The sequence below is a fragment of the Botrytis deweyae genome, assembly GCF_014898535.1.
Source record: "Botrytis deweyae strain B1 chromosome Unknown BDEW_002, whole genome shotgun sequence".
Taxonomy (NCBI): domain Eukaryota; kingdom Fungi; phylum Ascomycota; class Leotiomycetes; order Helotiales; family Sclerotiniaceae; genus Botrytis; species Botrytis deweyae.
In genome coordinates, this window is record NW_024066209.1 from 1,285,207 (window position 1) to 1,303,292 (window position 18,086).

The following is an 18,086-nucleotide window of genomic DNA, read 5'->3' on the forward strand; positions in this document are numbered from 1 at the left end:
CCTCCTATTCGCCCAGTTCTCTGCGACGCTGCAGGAACAATTGCATTATCCACAATGAAACAAACCTTTTGGAAATATAACCACTAGTTGTGACCTTAATATCAATCACCAGCATGAATCACATGCCAGGTACTCAACTGCTCATTATTGATGATCTCAAAGGTCATCTCTTGAATGTTTTGGTCTATGGCTCTAATAGAGCTAATTCTATGATGTACTTGAGCATCTTCCATGGGATTGATACTTCTCGAGAGTACAAACGAAGGGATACTAATTCCGACTCATAACTTACTTCACTATACCTGACCGGCAGATTAGCAATTGATTTCATGGTATCTACTACCTAGTCATGCCAGGTACAGAATTCTGAAACATACATTATATACATACATGCTCCGTATATGTATCGTAAATGAGCGTATTCAATTTTTCCAAGGCCAACGCGGGGCAAGCACAATCCATAGGTTTACTCCCTTTACTAAATCAGCCGGCTGAAATGAGATTTTCACCAGTATACCATTGCTGTATCCTATCTATAAACAACGGCGAGAACGGTTCTGGTACTGAAAATGGATAAGGGGTTTAAGTACAGGGATTCTGCCAGGGCATACATGAAACGACTTTCGAAACCCTCAGACTACCTTACACATCGGCATGTATCCTAATGCGGCATCGCTGTACTAATTTGTATTCCAAATTGAGTCTCTGCGCCCCCAACTATCTTGGAATTGTCATGAAAAGGAACCTCGTTGTGATGATGCTTCTGGATAGTACCTGAGACGATGAGATTCACGGAAAGCGACGAATCTTCCTGCTCCGCCATGAGGCGACGTGAAATGCTTCATTCCCTGGGAGACGGCTTGTGTTTCCTCGGCGGTATTCAATGTAGACTTGACAGAGGGCATACCTTTCATGTTTCTAAACTCGTGGCCCCTTGGTGAATGTCTTACGAATTTATCCTGACTTCAATCATTTATCCAGAATTACAAACTGATGTACGCTTTCGATTGAGAAAAATCTTGGTATTCCGATTCGAAACGAGCGATACAACGTCGTCTTTGCCGAAAGCCTCTGGATGTTTGTCTAGGCAGTTGATAAGCAACGGTCATCTGAATGTTCTAGCTTTAAGACTGCCCGCACCGTCGCTGCAACTCTGCAAAACCACAGGCCAAGTGTTCATGAAATCAAACGTGGCTTTCTGATTGATACGGAGAAATCTTCAAACACAGGTCAAACGCCGGTCACAAATTCACATTAGCATCATCAACTACTCAGAAGGCAACGATTACATCCACGACTAGCTGTGGTAGCAACACCTGAAATCAATAAATCGCGCTACAATCCTATCGTACCTATGTAACGTGATGGGTTTATACCGCGGAAATGAAGAGTATCCTCCTGACTCATTTCATCAACGCTCTAGATGCCTTGGAAGAATACAACTATCACCAATTCATTGCATGGCTTAGTTTGTATCTCGTAGAACAGCCACCTTCTCAGAATCGCGGGATTTACTACTCGCCAGGCACGCCGGATGTTGAAAGGCATAATACGCTACTGTTAATCACGCCACAATACGTAAATGATTATTAAGCTGTTATCTGTATTCGGTAAATCCACTGCCGGATCTGCTCTCTTTTTTGTTTTTTCAATGGAGAAAAATTGCAACTCCATTTCCATTTTCAGACTAATACAACGATGCACTTAATCACATTAAGGATTTGCAAAACAATACTTCGGTAAGGTCATACGAGATTTGGGGATCTTCAACAGCACACTACACCGATACCTAGTCGATATTTGTTTTAGCCTCAATATTTCAGTTTGTTTCTGTTAGCTTTACGGCCAATTTCTAATGCAACTGATAGCATTTTCGGTTTAGTCTGAGCTATTCTTCTTCATTCCATGCATACATGGAGACAGAGTGCATCATCTTCAAGTATCCCCGTTATGCATATGCACAAGAACCCAGTGCTTTTATGATAAAAGGAAGCTCAACGTTCGCATGAGTATCTCCAAAATTGTCATATCACCGCGTGAATGGTCCATAGGCCACTAAAATCGGAGGAATGCTATGCAAAGTATCACTGCCGTGGTGCAACTACAAACTACATTCCTATGCTGGTATCATTATTACAGTGGAGAAGCACATGATAGCTACCGTGTGCCGATCAAGAACGTGCGTAGCATGAGTCCAGTCAACAAAGCCCAGGGGGAGTAGGAGACTAATAATGAGATTAGCAATTGAGAGCATGGCGGGGCATGTATCTCCATGAATCTCAATCTCAATATCATAGTAATGTCTCATAAATACTGTAGGATAGGCTTCGACAATCCTTACATGGGCGATTCGAGTCAATCAATCCTGAGGTGAATCTCTCGCTTATGCTTAATATGATTAGCATTGCGAAACAATCACCAAGTGCCGTGACTTAGATCGAATGCCGGACAATACGACCCGAACTAATCCTTCAAATCCTTCCCGCCACGAGATTAGAGTTGAAAGTAACAAACAATCATTATCTCAATATACCTAATGACTGGTGGGGCAATCAAATTTCCTCAAATCACTCATCACATCCTGTGACACGCTTTGAAGCATCGAATAATCTCGAGGCAATGATATGTGTAATTTTTTATACTCACAGTTCAATATTGTCAAACCGGGAGTCGAGAGGGACATATCCGGGGAAGGCTTATTGTGTGTGACCAAGAAAGAATGAACGGCCACTTGCCGAGTTAGTACCTGCGGGGTACCGACTCGTCATTTAACGTATCATTGTCGTTGCTTTTTTCTCAGAGATAAGGGTAAAACGCGGGAGCATTCCGAACCAAAGCAGTATCAAGTAATGTTTTCTTTTGCTTCATTATCAAACAGCTGTAGTATCCGCCTTCGCATCGCCAATACACCAACTCGCATACCGATGCCATTTGTGGTTACGTGGTACTCCATATGCGTTTGCTCTTTCGCCAATTAAACAATACATTATGGAAACCAGACAAACTGGCGGGGTGCGTGATCATCAGTACCGTACATATTACTGTATGTATGCACGATGTACAATGAAAGCTGCAAAATCTCCAACTGCAATACTGTAGTTTTTGAATCCACTTTCAGGTTTTCAACCCTTTCGAACTCTCCCTCTCCCCCTGGACTGAGTATTTAGCCGACCAACATCTAATCCCATCCCCGAACCCTGTTTTATCTCTGCATCTTTCATCTTACCTTCACAAGTCTGCAGTACTTTTGGAACGTCTTTGAGTTACAGTACAGTGTCTCCAGTTACTGCATTTCGATGTCGCGTCTCACACCGCTGAATTATGCCTGTCACTACTCAATTTCCAATCAGGTTTTATCCAATGATGCCTGATTGTAGCTTTGGTCGCCCAAGGTCTCTTCAGCCGAAAAGCCTGATGCTGTACACATCTCAAAGCATTGACGCCGCAATTACACGGATTAGAGCACATGCATCCTTCCCGTACCTGAGAACCAACCCTCGGTAGCGAATCTTGTACAACACGGCCCGGCACGGGTCAACAATAAATCGTTTTCCGCTTAATGCGCTTCTCCTTTTATCCACTTGTCTCGTTGCAACAGACCTGGTAGTGAGACATCCTGTCACTCACATATTGGGCTGGTGGAACTGCAAGTGACCCCGCATGCAAAAGGGGTGAATTATGAACAAATCCATTTTATCAGATCGCTTGTTAATGCCTCTTATTTCATGTTAGTGGATGCACAATCCCGTGACTTTAATTGCATATCAAGATCAACGAGTACCTAGGTGACTATGGCTGGCTGATCAGCCCCTTCCACCACGGCAAGCAAGTGCTTGGACGCTCGCAACGTGATTATACTCACTCATCACATGATTATCTGTAAGAAGTATCTTTTCAATATCACAAATGTCTCATAAAGATATCCACTTTTGGTTATCGCCATGTCTTTTCAACAGGCAAGTCCAAGCGTACATGCTCGCCTTTACTTGTCAACTCTTTGAACTGTACCTTACATTTCTCCACAACTCTTGTACATCGCTTTTGCCAAGGTCTGAGTCTTCATACACATGCAGGCAGATTGCAATTGTCCTCCATTATTGTCTTTCAATACTTTACACAATCCATGCACTTAAGACGTCACAGAGAATGTGATTCAAGCTTCCGTTTTTCTCTTCAATTTTCTACACATACGCGCTATGTCACTTTACATGATCATCTTATAATATGGGGCGTTATCAATTCATTTGCGATATCTTTTCCATCTCTAACTATTTTTGATATATCAATCATGGATCACAGCTGAGAACAAGTTCTAGCTCCTCAAACTAATCATAAACCCGTGCCAGTATTATCACACTTCCAGACATGACATCGCCTCTTCTACCTTGATTTGGGACTAGTCTGACTACCATACTTGGGCATTCATTCTGTCACAATCGTCTAACTGCAAAGAGACTGCAACTTACATTAAACACACAGACGTTTAAGATCGTGTAGACTCTACAACCATACGGATGTACAGTTTATAGAGGTCCTGGAGAGTGTAAGTGACTCAATTTTAGTGCTACTGCACTGACATACGATGAGGTGAACCGTCCTTCATGTCCCCTTAATTTCCACTGCATGTATCTTTTCACTCACCACAAGCCTAAAATAGCAATACTCTCCCTAAGCTAGGTCTTTGACCACGCTGACCATACCAGATATCTGCATAATCATCGGCTTCAACTGCGAAATACGATCATCAGCCACTTCAGAATCCAGGCGCGCCTCGATTCCCAAGCCCCTGGCGTCTCCGCAATGCTGTATTTGTGATGAACCTGTACGCACGTTTTTTTTCTTCCCCTTTAAGGCGTGAACTGCAGCAACTACGTCTATCAATAGCAATTTGAAGACCCTGTAACAACTGCCCTGCGTTGCGTTACATATTACATTGCGTCGATCATACATAGATATCCTCCGAAGTCCCGAAAGCATGGCGGTCATGGAGGCATCCCAACGTCGGCGGGAAGACATCGTTAGATTGTTGGACAGTGAAATACACCTTGAAACATGGAGTTACTATTCCCTATGGATCGTCAAAGTCCAATAACATTCAAAGTTTGCCTATAATCTATCCTGCTTACTTGCTTATTTTCTTATTTAGATGCGAACCCCCACCCCACAGGAGCTACATAGCCTGTCTCGAGCAACGGGGAAATCCCGTGGAAAAGTTAATATTAATCCTGAACAATGATCCTCACCCCGCGATCCAGCCAGGGCCAGCTTCCGCCACCATGATACCTGGAAGCGCATTTCATGCGATGCTCTCTTCTACCGGCTATCCATGTTCAATCTTGAGCTCTGAAAGTCTCTGGAAAGTCTCTTCGCTTCAAGGTCTTCGCTTCAAGGTCCGATTGCCAGAGTTTGATTGGTTCAATCGTGACAGTTTCTCAGTTGTTTGCAAGCTAACTTGCTACGTGTTTGTACTCCGCCACCTCTGTCAAGTTTTCAACACAGCATTGGCTCTTAAGCTTCCCGCGTATACTGGTAAGCTTTTCTCGGGAGGGGTCGAACAGATATCCTGAAGCTACTATTGTGCCTCACTAGGCATGCATTGGATTTACTTTCATTCCGTCCTGTCAATGACTCGAACATCAAGGCCTAATTTCCCCTCCACCTTCTTACCTGAGTTACCTTGTGTGTATTTGTGACAGCCACATTACACTCACCAACGCCCTATGTTTTATCATATAATCTCCACGCAAATCATTGAGTCATTAGCGCTAATAGTGTGTATAAATCCTCGGGTGTACGAATCCGCTTCCACCCAACCAGTATTCCCAGTTTACAACGATACTGCATAAAGTAAAATATTCCGAAAAACCAAGGGAAAATCCCCCAGGTAAGGTTCCCATAACTGTAAAAAGAAATTAAACTTTCCTGAAATTCTACGATTGGGACTCCGCAATCTGTACCCAGACATGATTAGTATACACCTGACATTAGATCATTGAATGTCAATTATCCTCGCAGCCCGAGGCTTTCCCGGATGAAAATCGCCCCGTTTGCCTTCAGCCTTCTTTCCATAGCAGCTGGAGCTTCTAAACTGCAAGCTATCACAAACCTGGTACTGGTATCAGCTAGATGGAAAGATTGCAATTTGCCACATTCAATTTAACGCTACACGAGGTCGTTCCTGGTTGCGTTGCCATTCCAAATCTCTTCTCACGATCGTGAAGTCCGCCAATCCTCATCTTACTCCAATCTAACTCCAGTGTAGCATCTCAAGCTTCTCGCTACTCACTGCCAATGACGACGGTGATGACCACCAAAGTTTCAACAATCACGTTTCGCTATTCATTCATCGCTGTACCCACTCCGACATCACGATCCACCGCTGATATTAGGTTTCCATTAGTGTGGCGTTACCCGGTAAACCCTAGAAGATCACTATATCGATCCCTGTCGCTGATCAATACCTAATCCCTAAAAAAAACCATGATCTTTCCAGGCTCGTCTATACCTTACCAGCATCACTGATGTTCAATCCACGCCATACCGATTCCTTGCTAGGTGGGTATTTTCCACTCTCAACCAAAGTGGAGAGGTAGCTAAACTTCTCCTCTAGTCCGTATACGCACTGTCTGGAAGATCTCGGATTGTTTACTCTCAGAAGTAACTTTGCTGTTAATCTTACGATTCGTGCCGCATTCTAGTCACCGGGTTGAGGCGATTCCAAAGTATGCAGGCTCTAACTGATGGGACATTATATCCCACTGGCATATAGCTTTCCCAATTCCAAGCTACAGATATGCATGCACTCCGTACTGTACGTACAGTAGCTACAGTAAGTAACTTCTAGAATCATGCACTATCGACGAAGCTTGAAACTCAAATCTACACTGGTCAAAACGACATCATTGTATCAACAAACAGGTAAGTCGCAAGAGTTTATCGGCATCATCGAAACTCTTGTCTGTTGACGAAACTTCTGTTTTCTGTCAATCGATGCCATGAAGCACGCCCATCGAACATACTAGTCCATATTCCTCTTTGATACGAGTCTGTAATAGCGGAACTAGACGGCTCACTTCCTCCTGTCTTTCCGATTGGGAGATAACAATTCAACCATTGAATCAGTGACTTTGTGCAGGGAGCCGTCTATCTTGTGCGACAGCCAGCCACTGAATGCGAGGCATTGTGTGAAGTGAGGAGAAAGGTACCAGGACCTGATACTTGCTTCGAGACCTACCCCGGTACGGATATTACTCTCAACACAATGTTTGCACTTCAAGTTTTGCCATTCGTTGTTCACATCACTTTTTCGCCATTGAGGTATCCATTTTCTTCTGTGCGCGCCGCGAAGCCCGAGGTGCAAACTGAACCGTGACGAGAATACCTTAAATCAAGTCTTGAATTCAAGGTCTGTAAAGATATCAAATTAAAGGGTCGTCGGATCTACTCCACCTATAGCCGTCGCTGCATTGCGGGAACTATGCTATGTGAGAAATGCGTAGACAGTTTGTTTTCGGCCGATTTGCAATTTCTGGCAGAGATTTCCACAGTGGACCCTTAAACACACAGACGGTATGGGCCCCGAGGTCATTCGAGTGAGTGCTCGAGTGCCTTTTCACGGAGATGTTTCCTGTGTAGGAGATAGATAGGTTCACGGCAATTTCATATCGATAGCTATCTTCAAATTCTTGTTATTTTCTCTATGGATCTCCGGCGTGTGCGGAGCTTTTGCCTTCAGATTTTGTAATCCACATGGTATTCTAAATCATCATGTCTCGCTAGGAATTTCCTTTCGTTGACATCACACACCTCAACTTGCCGGCCAAGTATCTTCTCACCGGAGTGCATCGGCAAATAGAAACTAGTCAAAATAACTCCGCGAGCCTTATTGACAAGTCTCGGAGACCGAAACTCCGCGCATACGTCTACTACAATATTTGGAATCTACTTCAAGAATGCATACTGTTAGTAATGGACGAAATTTACCAGGGCAGCTAGGGGTCGCTATCACCAGCTCACCGAGCGACGAGCTACAGAGACTACCAGCGAAAGTTTTCCGAAAGTTTTCCGAAGACTTGATGCTTCTTTCCTGTGGTTGGACTACTTCATACTCATGTTACTGTCTTTGTCACCTTGATCCGTATTTTTCTTGTATATTTGCGTATTTCTTTACGAAGGTGGTAGGAGTATGGTTAGTGCTATACCAAGCCGCTGCCTATCCCTTACATGGTGTCCTACGCTGCGACTTGCTGGACTATTGTGACTCCAAGATGTCGAACTGTCTCGTGAGGCTCTTGGATGGCGAGTCTCTTTGAATTTATCACTTTCACTCTTCGGCAGGGAAGACAGTCTCACACAGTAATCCAATATGGAACTACTCATTGAATCACCAAGATTAAAACAACTCCAAATTTGCGTTGAAAAGGACATTTCCATGGCTCCGGTACCACAGCCAAGATTGTCTTGGTGTTACGGTACATGCCTATAATATCGGTAGTATCGGTACATATTCCAAGCTGTCGCAACCCGTGTAACCCGTGTAATCCATTTGAAAAAGCAAAACATCGTCGTGTTTCTCCGAAAACCCTGCACGGCTGGATGGATGTTACCATGTGGGCCGAGAAAAGCCACCGTCGCCATGGCTTCTCTTTCAATTCAATTATTGCTGTATCGCGAATAAATGGGCTGGAACAGTGTATCTCGGGGGGTTGACTGCGATTTTAATTGGTTGTTGTGATGATTTGATTAGGGTAATTTACGAAATATCAAAGGAAGAATAGAACGATGATTGGATATCAAACTTCTAACGTCGAGTAGAACATAGTTCTAATGCGTAGCCATGCGTAGCTGCTTGATAATCAATCCGATCTATCGTTAATGATGAATATCGAAGAATTCAATTAGGGATTAAACGTCCCGTGAAGTCGTAACTGCGTGTCACCCACCCACTACGGCTGAAATTTACCATTAACGGCGACATGAGAATAGAACACGCAGGATCATCTTCTGGCCAGGGGTTTGATCCATTTATGTGATACTTATCACATATCGCCATGAAAATGTCTGCGCATTAACCCCGCGTATTGCAGGCTTACATCAACGCCAATCCTGACGAACCATTGGGGTCTTTGAAATTTCCGACCGTCTGGACCAGCTCTTGCAACTCGTTCGAGGTAAAATTCGTGGGGGTCGGGAAAGAAATCTGGCAGTTGGATCGCTATCAATTTTTGCACATCTATCTCCATCTGCATCTCCATCTGCATTGGCATCTGCATCTGCAGGCACACGCAGCACAATACGCAGAACTGGGTGCCTTCCTCAAGTAGACAATCTTGCGAGTTATCCTTCACTCTAAATGCTGACTGCTTTTCCATTCTCGTGGTGATGCATTGTAAGATACATTTTTCTTTTCTTCTTTGAAAAGCAACGCAACGTGAGGGATTGTACCGGTGGAGCCTGTCGGATGACGGGGGTTAGGGGTGTGGTGGATTACTGGTAATCCTAGAGAGGGCATACAGAAAAACTTGGCTATACCGGACTGGGATATACCGGAATCTTGGATATACCGGAATAATTTCCTGATTTGACCACTTTTTATATGGGAATACCGGATTTTTGAGCAAAACCGGTATACCGGACACTTTTTTCACAAATCCGGTATAAATTTTGGTGGGAGATTTGACTGAATAAGCTGAATTTTGGATGAGTAAGCTTGATTGGCTATAATCACATGATATTTTTCGAAAATATCGGGGTTTGGAGCTGAAATCGGATATAAATTTTGGTTATGAAGCTTGAACCACCATTTTTTATACCGGAATCATGGATATACCGGATTTGATTGGTCGAAAATTTCAGTCCGGTATAACCAAGTTTATCTGTACCGAACATCACCAATTGTTGGAACTCGCTCGATAGAAGCGGTACGAGTTGAGATTTATATTTGTTTATTGGGAATTTGAGAAGACGAGAGTGGATTAACAACAAATAGCACCAAAAAGTGGTAGTTGCAGTACCTACCTAGGCATTTGAGTATTCAAGTGAATCTCACGAGTGATGTTTATTACATTTTTCTATCCTTCTCCCAAAAGTTGTTTCTGGGCATTTCAAGGTTCTGCATTGCTGTGTTAATTTAGAAGTCGTATCCCCACCAATCCACAAGAATTTTTGCTTTTTTATAACAAGGAAGAAATCTTCTTTTCGTGGCGAAAGTGGTGTTGTTATTTTCGAATGCTCAGTTTCGGTGCGTTTTTTATTTGATATGGATTTTTCGTGTGCTAAGGGAGTGAACAATCATTACAGTAGTCCTTCGAATTGATATCTTCTTTCATAAAGAGAGGAATGCTCAATAGTCCGATTATAAGCCCCTTCCTCTCCAATCGAAAATTCTTTCATCGCTTTTATTCTTCTTCATCTCAACAATAATCACAGTCGGTGACCACGAAATATCTTCATATATTCGTGTTGAAATTGAATCACGACTACTTGCTACTTGTACCACCTTTCCCTCTTGATCATGCTCGAATACATCATTGGTCTTTTACTACTTTGATTACAATAGCAATTTCTTAGTCGTGTACGCCATTCGTGGGACTTTTAGTCGTATATCGTAATCTTACATTTGTTGAGTATCCAATGTATCATTACAACAAGAGCAGCGACGGGCTGAGTAAAATGGCGTGGAAGGAGTCACTATTGTTGGGTTTATAATATCCATCCCGGAAATGTGATTCTACGGCCGCAATTGAAGAGAGATATGTGTTACGAGGAAATTGGATGAGATTGTAATGATATAAGAACGTGTAAACAGTATCATCCATGATAATAACTCATTATGGTTACCAAGAAACTAAATCATTGAATAACTTGACACCTCGATCTCAAATGGTAGAGTAAAAACATCGTCGAAGCTTCATCTGCTTCCCTCGTGATCAGTGATCTGATATTCGCTAAATCAACGATCAACTATTCTGCAAAACCAAAATAATCAGCAAGAACCTGAAATCATATTCAGCACAGCCGACTTTGCTCTTTTCATCGCCGGACTCTCATCGAATACCTCCCGACTTCTCTTTCCATTCTTTCCATGTCCTTTCTTGGTCGACTCACTATAATACTTCTGCTCACACGAATTACCACTTCGCGCCTCGATCTCTCCTGAATCCTCATTCTTTATCACAATTTCGGGATCACCAACATCCTCAAAGTCATCATCCTCACGAGGAAACACTCTCGGATACCCCCTTCCCTCTTCTCCATCATCCCAATAAAACTCACCCAGCGCCTGCCAACTCACCACCTCCACCACCTCGACTCCCTCCACCAATCCCATCCACGGAGATTTTCTTCTCCTCGCACCCATTCTCTCCCTCCGCGCCTCATCCTCCAGCTCTGCCTCCAACCACGCAACCGGATTCGGCGCGTACAAAAACTTCCACTCCTTGGTAAATTGTTCATACTTCGCAAACCTCGCCAGAAAATCATCAACCGTCCATCCTCCCTGTGTTTTGATCGCTTCCCGTCCGCTTTGCCAGTAAATCGCACCGACTTGTTCCATACCCGCGAGAACATACGCCGCCTTTTTAAAAATCGGATACGAAACGTGATTTCGAAAGCGTTGGATGAATGTCTGGAAATAGTCTAACAATTTCGTTTCGTGAGTCGGGTCGAGATAAGGATCGGGAAAATCGGCGTGGTGAACACTAAAATCCCAAGTCGGAGGTGCGGTGAGAGACACGCAGGGAGAGCTTGGATCCGGGAGATTAGAAACGAGATGACGATCGAGAGGAAGGGTTCTCAGAGCTGCTGTGTTGTCGGGTCCGAAACGAAGATCGGATATGTAGGTTAGGGCTTCTTTGACGCTTTTCTCGTTGGTGAAGGGACCGCGGAAGGTTTTCTCGTTGGGTCCGTCTTCGTTCCAGGAGGGGGAGTGTATCATTTGATAATAGCGTGCAGAGCGATTCATGCATTCGATTATGTTGAGGCGTTGACGGGAACAGAGTTTATCGCCGTTATTGAAGGTGAGGAGCGGACAGATGGAGAGGGGCTCGACGAGAGTGCCGTCTCCGTGTACGTATTGGAGAGAGGCGATGTTGGGGGAATAGATAGCGTAGATGGGTTTTGTAGGGTGACGCGAGGAGACGCCGATGAGAATGGAGATGATTGGCATGGCGAGGAGTGCGCTGGGAGTTATGCGATTGGGGATAGCATCGAAGGGGGGGAGTGGTATTGGATCTTTGGAGCGAGTTTGCTTGGAAGATGATCCGGGGCGCTATGGATGCAAAATTAGTAAATTATGAAATATGTATTATGAAGGATCGGTCTACATACGTTTTCCAAGAATTTATTGCTGCTTGATGCCATCTTTATAAAGATATCAATCTGTTTCTAAAATATAGTTGATTCTTGAGAATAGACCCAATCATGCATGACTGTAGACCAAGATTTTCAGATGGGAAGATTTGAATATTTGTAGGTGTAAGGAATAGTTGCTGTGATTATTGGGATGTTAATCGCTGAAAGTCAGAGCAATTTGGAGAAAAGAAGGATGTCTTTTAAGGGGTATCATATGTTGATGTGGAAGTTGATATGAAGGTGAATGGTAAACTTGAATGGCATCGCAAGATGTCGGGGGTAGACTTTATCAAGGGGGAAAATGGAAAGGACTGCCTAGATAGGTACCTAGTAGACAAGCTTCCGTCAAAGTCACAATAGTGAATTTAGAAAATAGGGTATGTAAAATGGTGTTTCTGCCGTCTGAGTTCTGTCAAAGATGGAGAAGACGTGTCAGGGTTACTTGTGATAACCAGAGTATGTGGCCATTGCCTCAGTACTCGAGAATTACAGGAATCGGGAGGCATTTATAAATGATATGATTATTACTGTGGTCTATTTTAAAATTTATACTCGTGCAAAAAGTGAACGTTTTTCCGGACAATACTCAGATCAAAACTCCATCAACCCTGGACATGGCCCGGGACTGATTTCCTTTGAAATTTTATTCCATAAAGGTAACGTGTTTCTCAGATTCATCCCTTGCTGGCCTCAGCCCGTTGGCCCTGAAATCCGGATCTTCGTATCCGATCGATACCGCTACCAAAATCTCTAGATCATCAGTAATCCCGCATTCCCTCCTCACCAACTCTGGATATCCTGTCTGACAAATCTGCACACAAGAGCCCACTCCTCTCTCCGTAAGCGCCAACAACCAACTCTGTAACCACATTCCAACACTGACTCTATCTGCATTCGTCAGGGTTTTATCGATGCATACTATCGCCCCTACGGGTGCACCAAAGAACCGATAATTGCGGAGGACGGCTGCATTGCGAGCTTTAGAGTCGGATCGTGGAATTCCCATCCCTTCGCCATAGAGTTGACGGCCAACCTCAGAGCGGTAGTGGGTATATCCAACAGGGAGGGGTGGGATATTGGGAGTGGATTTTGATGCAGCAGTGAATAACTTGGTTCTGAGATTCTCCAACGATTCGCCCGTGAGAAGGAAAACGAGATGGGGTTGGATATTGGAATTTGAGGGGGCGAAGCGAGCGAGGTCGAGAGTGGATTGTAAGATGGAATTTGGGACTGGAGTTGGAAGAAAGGCACGGCTTGAGTGCCGTGCGATGAGGGATTCTCTCAACGTCATCTCAGAGTAGGGTGGCTCTCCATCGATTCTTGTTTCAATTGCGTGAGGCATAATGATATTCGATTGGCTCTGATTGACTGGCTAAGTAGTCCTTGAGCCGAAGTGAACTGTTCTTGACTTCTGGACAGTATGAGTATTGTGCTTTTAATGTTCTTATGGAAGATTATGGTGATCTCTACATTCACACATCTGAGTGACCCGCTACCCTTTTATATGTTTCTCTCCCTGTGCTTTCCACGGAATTGTCAAAAGCTTCAAATAACCCGACTGCCATCCTATGGCAATGTAATGTTCAATACACCGCGAGTGATTAGACATCATGCATATTATGTAGTACATGTCCGTGAAGATTGACCAATGGAACAGCCGTGACTCACAAATACACACTTGGGTGGCTGCCATCCATCGGCTTCTAAATTTTCTCCTTTGCCGCCGACTTGAAGCACCTGTTCATGATTTTAACTGACATCGGTGCTTAGCGGTCGATTATATTCCGACTTAAAGTATGGCTATTGAACACAGAAGAAAATATATCGGTCCCTTACTCTGGTCCTTTGCATGGTACGCTTTGTATTTCATCCAGAGGCTCTCCAAAATATGCTCGAGAACATCTCCCTCGGGTATTGACGGGAAAGAATGAGATCATGACTTGAAGAGGATTTGACCGGTGGAATGAAAATATGGCCTGAAATTGCATTGGAACTCTCCATGCGGGTGTTTGAATGGATAGGTTGATTGCTAACAGAGCATATTTGCGAATCAATGAAGGTGTTGAAGAAATGCTGTACAACGGCGAAAACTTCTGGAATATTTCAAAGCATCACATAACCATGATCAATCAGACTTCTGACATTTGAGAAATTCATTGAGTGAATTGAAGGTATTGATAAAGACTTGGTAACATGTTGAGAGTAGGTCGTTTCAAGTGAAACGTTGTCAAAACAAACAGCAGGTCAGGTGTGAGATGGGAGCCTTAGAAGGCGTTGGTGAATGGATTACCTTCTGAAGGTAAGGCAAGACGTACTAATTACCTTAATACCTAGTAATCCTTCAATTCCACCTTGCAATTGTTAACAACAAGACCACTCTTTTATTTTCATTTAGAGGTATCAACCTACAATCCATTTCAATATTGAACACCCATTCTATTCGATTCAATATTGGTTTAAACATGGATTTCCTTCAGGTATAACTCTCCCAATTGTATCTCAGTTGAAAGTATCTTGATAATAAATACTAACCATCTCATTCCAGCGCCTTGCGCGTTCTCTCGATAGGCCACTATTCCCATGGAAGAAGCTCATCGTTGGGTTCTCTCTCGCACAATACCTATTCGAAGGTTTCCTCTCTCTCCGTCAGTATCAAGTCTTAAAGCAAACACGTCCACCCAAGGTTCTCTCCAATGAAGTCTCGCAAGAAGTTTTCGACAAAAGCCAGGTATGTTATTGTCAGCCTTACCATCTCCCCACTGCCACTCGCTGACTTCCCAAAAGGCATATGGACGCGCAAAAGCACAATTCGGTTTCGTTGCAGGACTCTATGGACAAATTCAAAACACGGCATTCATCTATTTCGACATTCTTCCCAAACTTTGGGACTTCACTGGATCGTGGCTTCTACAACTTGCACCCGCTCGATTCACCGGCGAGATTTCTCACTCAATCGTTTTCGTCCTTACTTTTATTGTAATTCAACAGTTTATTTCTCTCCCAACTTCAATCTACCAGACATTTGTGTTGGAGGAGAAGTTTGGTTTCAATAAGCAGACGCCTAAACTCTTCGTTACGGACATGTTAAAGGGACAGATGTTGGCATTTACATTGACTCCACCGATTCTCGCTGGTTTTCTCACGATCATACAAAAAACCGGCCATCAATTCTTCTACTACTTGTGGTTGTTTGGTGCTGGACTCCAGGTCTTCATGATTACAGTCTACCCGATCACGATCTTGCCCTTGTTCAACAAGCTCTCGCCTCTCGAACCCGGAGAATTGAAAGATGGCGTCGAGGCTTTGGCCAAACGCTTGAACTTCCCTCTTCACGAATTGCATGTTATCGACGGTAGCAAGCGCAGTGCTCATAGTAATGCCTATTTCTTCGGTCTACCATGGAAGAAGCATATCGTCATTTATGATACTCTGATCGAGAAGAGCGATACACAAGAGATTGTAGCTGTTCTTGCTCATGAACTTGGTCACTGGAGCCGGGGACATACTACAAAGCTCTTTGGAATCTCTCAGGTAAGCAGGTTTCTGTTGGTTATTACGGGATTGTCATTAATTATTTACAGGCCCACTTTTTCTACATCTTCTCCCTGTTCTCCGTCTTCATCAACAACCACTCCTTGTACCAATCATTTGGTTTCCATAACGAGTTCCCAATTATAATAGGGTTCATCCTGTTCTCCGATGCACTTGCCCCTATGGACACAGTCATCAAGCTGTTGATGAATATCCTCAGCAGAAAGTACGAGTTTGAAGCAGATGACTTCGCACAAGGACTTGGATACCAGGCTGAGCTAGCTCGTTCGTTGATAAAATTGCAGATCCAGAACTTGAGTACTATGGATGCGGACTGGATGTATGCAAGCTATCATTTCTCCCATCCAATATTGTCGGAGAGATTAGGTGCTTTGGGATGGAAGTCGAGCGGTCCAGTTGCACCAGCGGCTGCAAAGGATGAGAAGACCGCACAAGCTAGTGGCAGAGAATTGTAGATGTAAAGCATTCCAAATTACGAGGAAACCTCTGAATAGATGTACGGTATAGACTGAATAAGAAGATTTCCGTTAACCTCGCTAAAACGCATCAAAAATTCGTGACTTGTAGTTCGTCGTGCTCATTATGCTGCGGATTGTTTCTTCGCTTCCTTCGCCTTCAGCTCTGCCTTGCGTCTTGCCTTCTTTTCGGCCTTTCGTTCTGCTTTTTCCTTCCTAATCCATGCTTTGGGTGGATTCGAACTTGGAGCTACCTTTGCACTTGGCTCAATCTCAAGATCACTATCAACCTCCGCGTTGTTCACCTTTTGGGCCCTAGCTCCAACATCCCCCTCCTCGATACTCTGCTCCCTCTCAAATTCTTCCTTATCCTGCCACCCATCTACATCCATCTTGTCGCCCCCGCTTGCATCTTCCAAACCCTGCGCAATCTCGACTGGATTTTCCTCCTCCATTTCTAATGTTGGCGCAAGCCATTCTCCGCGCAGACCAGCTTCAACACGTTGAAGATTGTGGATCGTAACGCTGGAGTGACTGCTCCCGATAGTAGGACCCGTAGGCTCGAGTTTGGCGTTTGGGAGAAGATATGGTGTGCTGGATGTGAGAGAGAGATAATCTTGAAGGTATTTGAGAGCAATTGTTTGGTTGACAGGGATCGAAGGAATTGATCTGTGGGGTGGAAAGGCCGATGCAGACATGTTGATTGAGTCTTAAATATGACTAGATTTGGTCGGAGTTGTAAAGATTAAATAAATGTACGACAAATGCCAGAGAAATCGATTTTCGAAGTATGCAAACAAGAAGTTTCATGAAGCCCCGAGATTTTTTGCGACTGAGGCGGAAAAATGTCCGCTAGCGTAGTTTTTTCATTTTGATAGTGCATGGGGATAACCTCGAATTCTGGTCCGGGTTAAGATATTCACAAATTGTAGCAAAATGTTGTGTCTACGCTGCTCTCATGGTCTTAGGGCTACTCCAACTATAACAAGGGCGCTTTCACAATCCAATGCTATCGTTGCGAAAAGGTAGATATTTGTCAATTCACACAGCCGTGTCTTACACTAACAACTTTACAGAACATTTACTTCAATCACGCCCCTCCGACCCACGTTATCCCCCTTCGCATTCAAACCCTCAACGCCTGTAGTTATTCCTTCAGAAGCAGCACCTCTAGATCTCCTTCCTAAGATCTCAACACATCCCGCTTTGAGCACAACACAATTACGTTGTGGACCAAGAAATACGTTCAGTCCGAGTCACTTTGTTAGGAAGAGGAGACATGGATTTTTGAGTAGAATTAGGACGAGGAAGGGGAGGGCGACTCTGCAGAGGAGGAAATCGAAGAGACGAAGTACTTTGAGTCATTAGAAGAAGGGTATTGGTGGTTGGAATACCAAGAAATATAGCCAACAATGAGAAAGCGGGGCAATATGAAGGCGGCTGTTTGGGAAGCTAAGGATGATGAGGGCAATGATGCTTCACATGATTGTACCGCGGCACAATGATGAAGCTAATGCTACCACAGTGGCTGCGCCTTTGGATTCCAACCTACATGAAGTGTAAGATATTGAAGATATACATGTTAAAATCAGACTACGTACAATTTGGGTGTGGGGACCCGATCGCTTAACATATGAAATGTTCCTTCGTAAAGCAATGTATGGGACGTTCGAATCGAAAAGCGGTAATTCGAAGAGTGCGGCGAACTTCCACAAGCATGAAACCTTA

At 43.9% G+C, this 18,086-nt stretch overlaps 5 protein-coding genes across 5 annotated transcripts; 2 read left to right on the plus strand and 3 right to left on the minus strand.

The window, feature by feature from the left end:
• Positions 1-10,984: 10,984 nt before the first annotated feature.
• EAE98_001073 (uncharacterized protein) lies at positions 10,985-12,360 on the minus strand (the record flags this gene model as incomplete). Its single annotated transcript, XM_038948690.1, has 2 exons — positions 10,985-12,268; positions 12,328-12,360. The coding sequence occupies 2 exons, from the start codon at positions 12,358-12,360 to the stop codon at positions 10,985-10,987; spliced, it is 1,317 nt and encodes a 438-aa protein (XP_038814956.1).
• A 634-nt stretch (positions 12,361-12,994) lies between these two features.
• Positions 12,995-13,693, minus strand: EAE98_001074 (uncharacterized protein; the record flags this gene model as incomplete). Its single annotated transcript, XM_038948691.1, has 1 exon — positions 12,995-13,693. The coding sequence occupies one exon, from the start codon at positions 13,691-13,693 to the stop codon at positions 12,995-12,997; it is 699 nt and encodes a 232-aa protein (XP_038814957.1).
• Positions 13,694-14,813: 1,120 nt separating this feature from the next.
• On the plus strand, positions 14,814-16,358 carry EAE98_001075 (uncharacterized protein; the record flags this gene model as incomplete). Its single annotated transcript, XM_038948692.1, has 4 exons — positions 14,814-14,828; positions 14,897-15,079; positions 15,136-15,882; positions 15,933-16,358. 4 exons carry the CDS (start codon positions 14,814-14,816, stop codon positions 16,356-16,358), a joined length of 1,371 nt encoding a protein of 456 aa, XP_038814958.1.
• Positions 16,359-16,483: 125 nt separating this feature from the next.
• EAE98_001076 (uncharacterized protein) lies at positions 16,484-17,056 on the minus strand (the record flags this gene model as incomplete). Its single annotated transcript, XM_038948693.1, has 1 exon — positions 16,484-17,056. One exon carries the CDS (start codon positions 17,054-17,056, stop codon positions 16,484-16,486), a length of 573 nt encoding a protein of 190 aa, XP_038814959.1.
• A 238-nt stretch (positions 17,057-17,294) lies between these two features.
• Positions 17,295-17,726, plus strand: EAE98_001077 (uncharacterized protein; the record flags this gene model as incomplete). The annotated part of the gene is made up of 2 exons (XM_038948694.1): positions 17,295-17,383; positions 17,435-17,726. The coding sequence occupies 2 exons, from the start codon at positions 17,295-17,297 to the stop codon at positions 17,724-17,726; spliced, it is 381 nt and encodes a 126-aa protein (XP_038814960.1).
• Between the last annotated feature and the right edge of the window lie 360 nt (positions 17,727-18,086).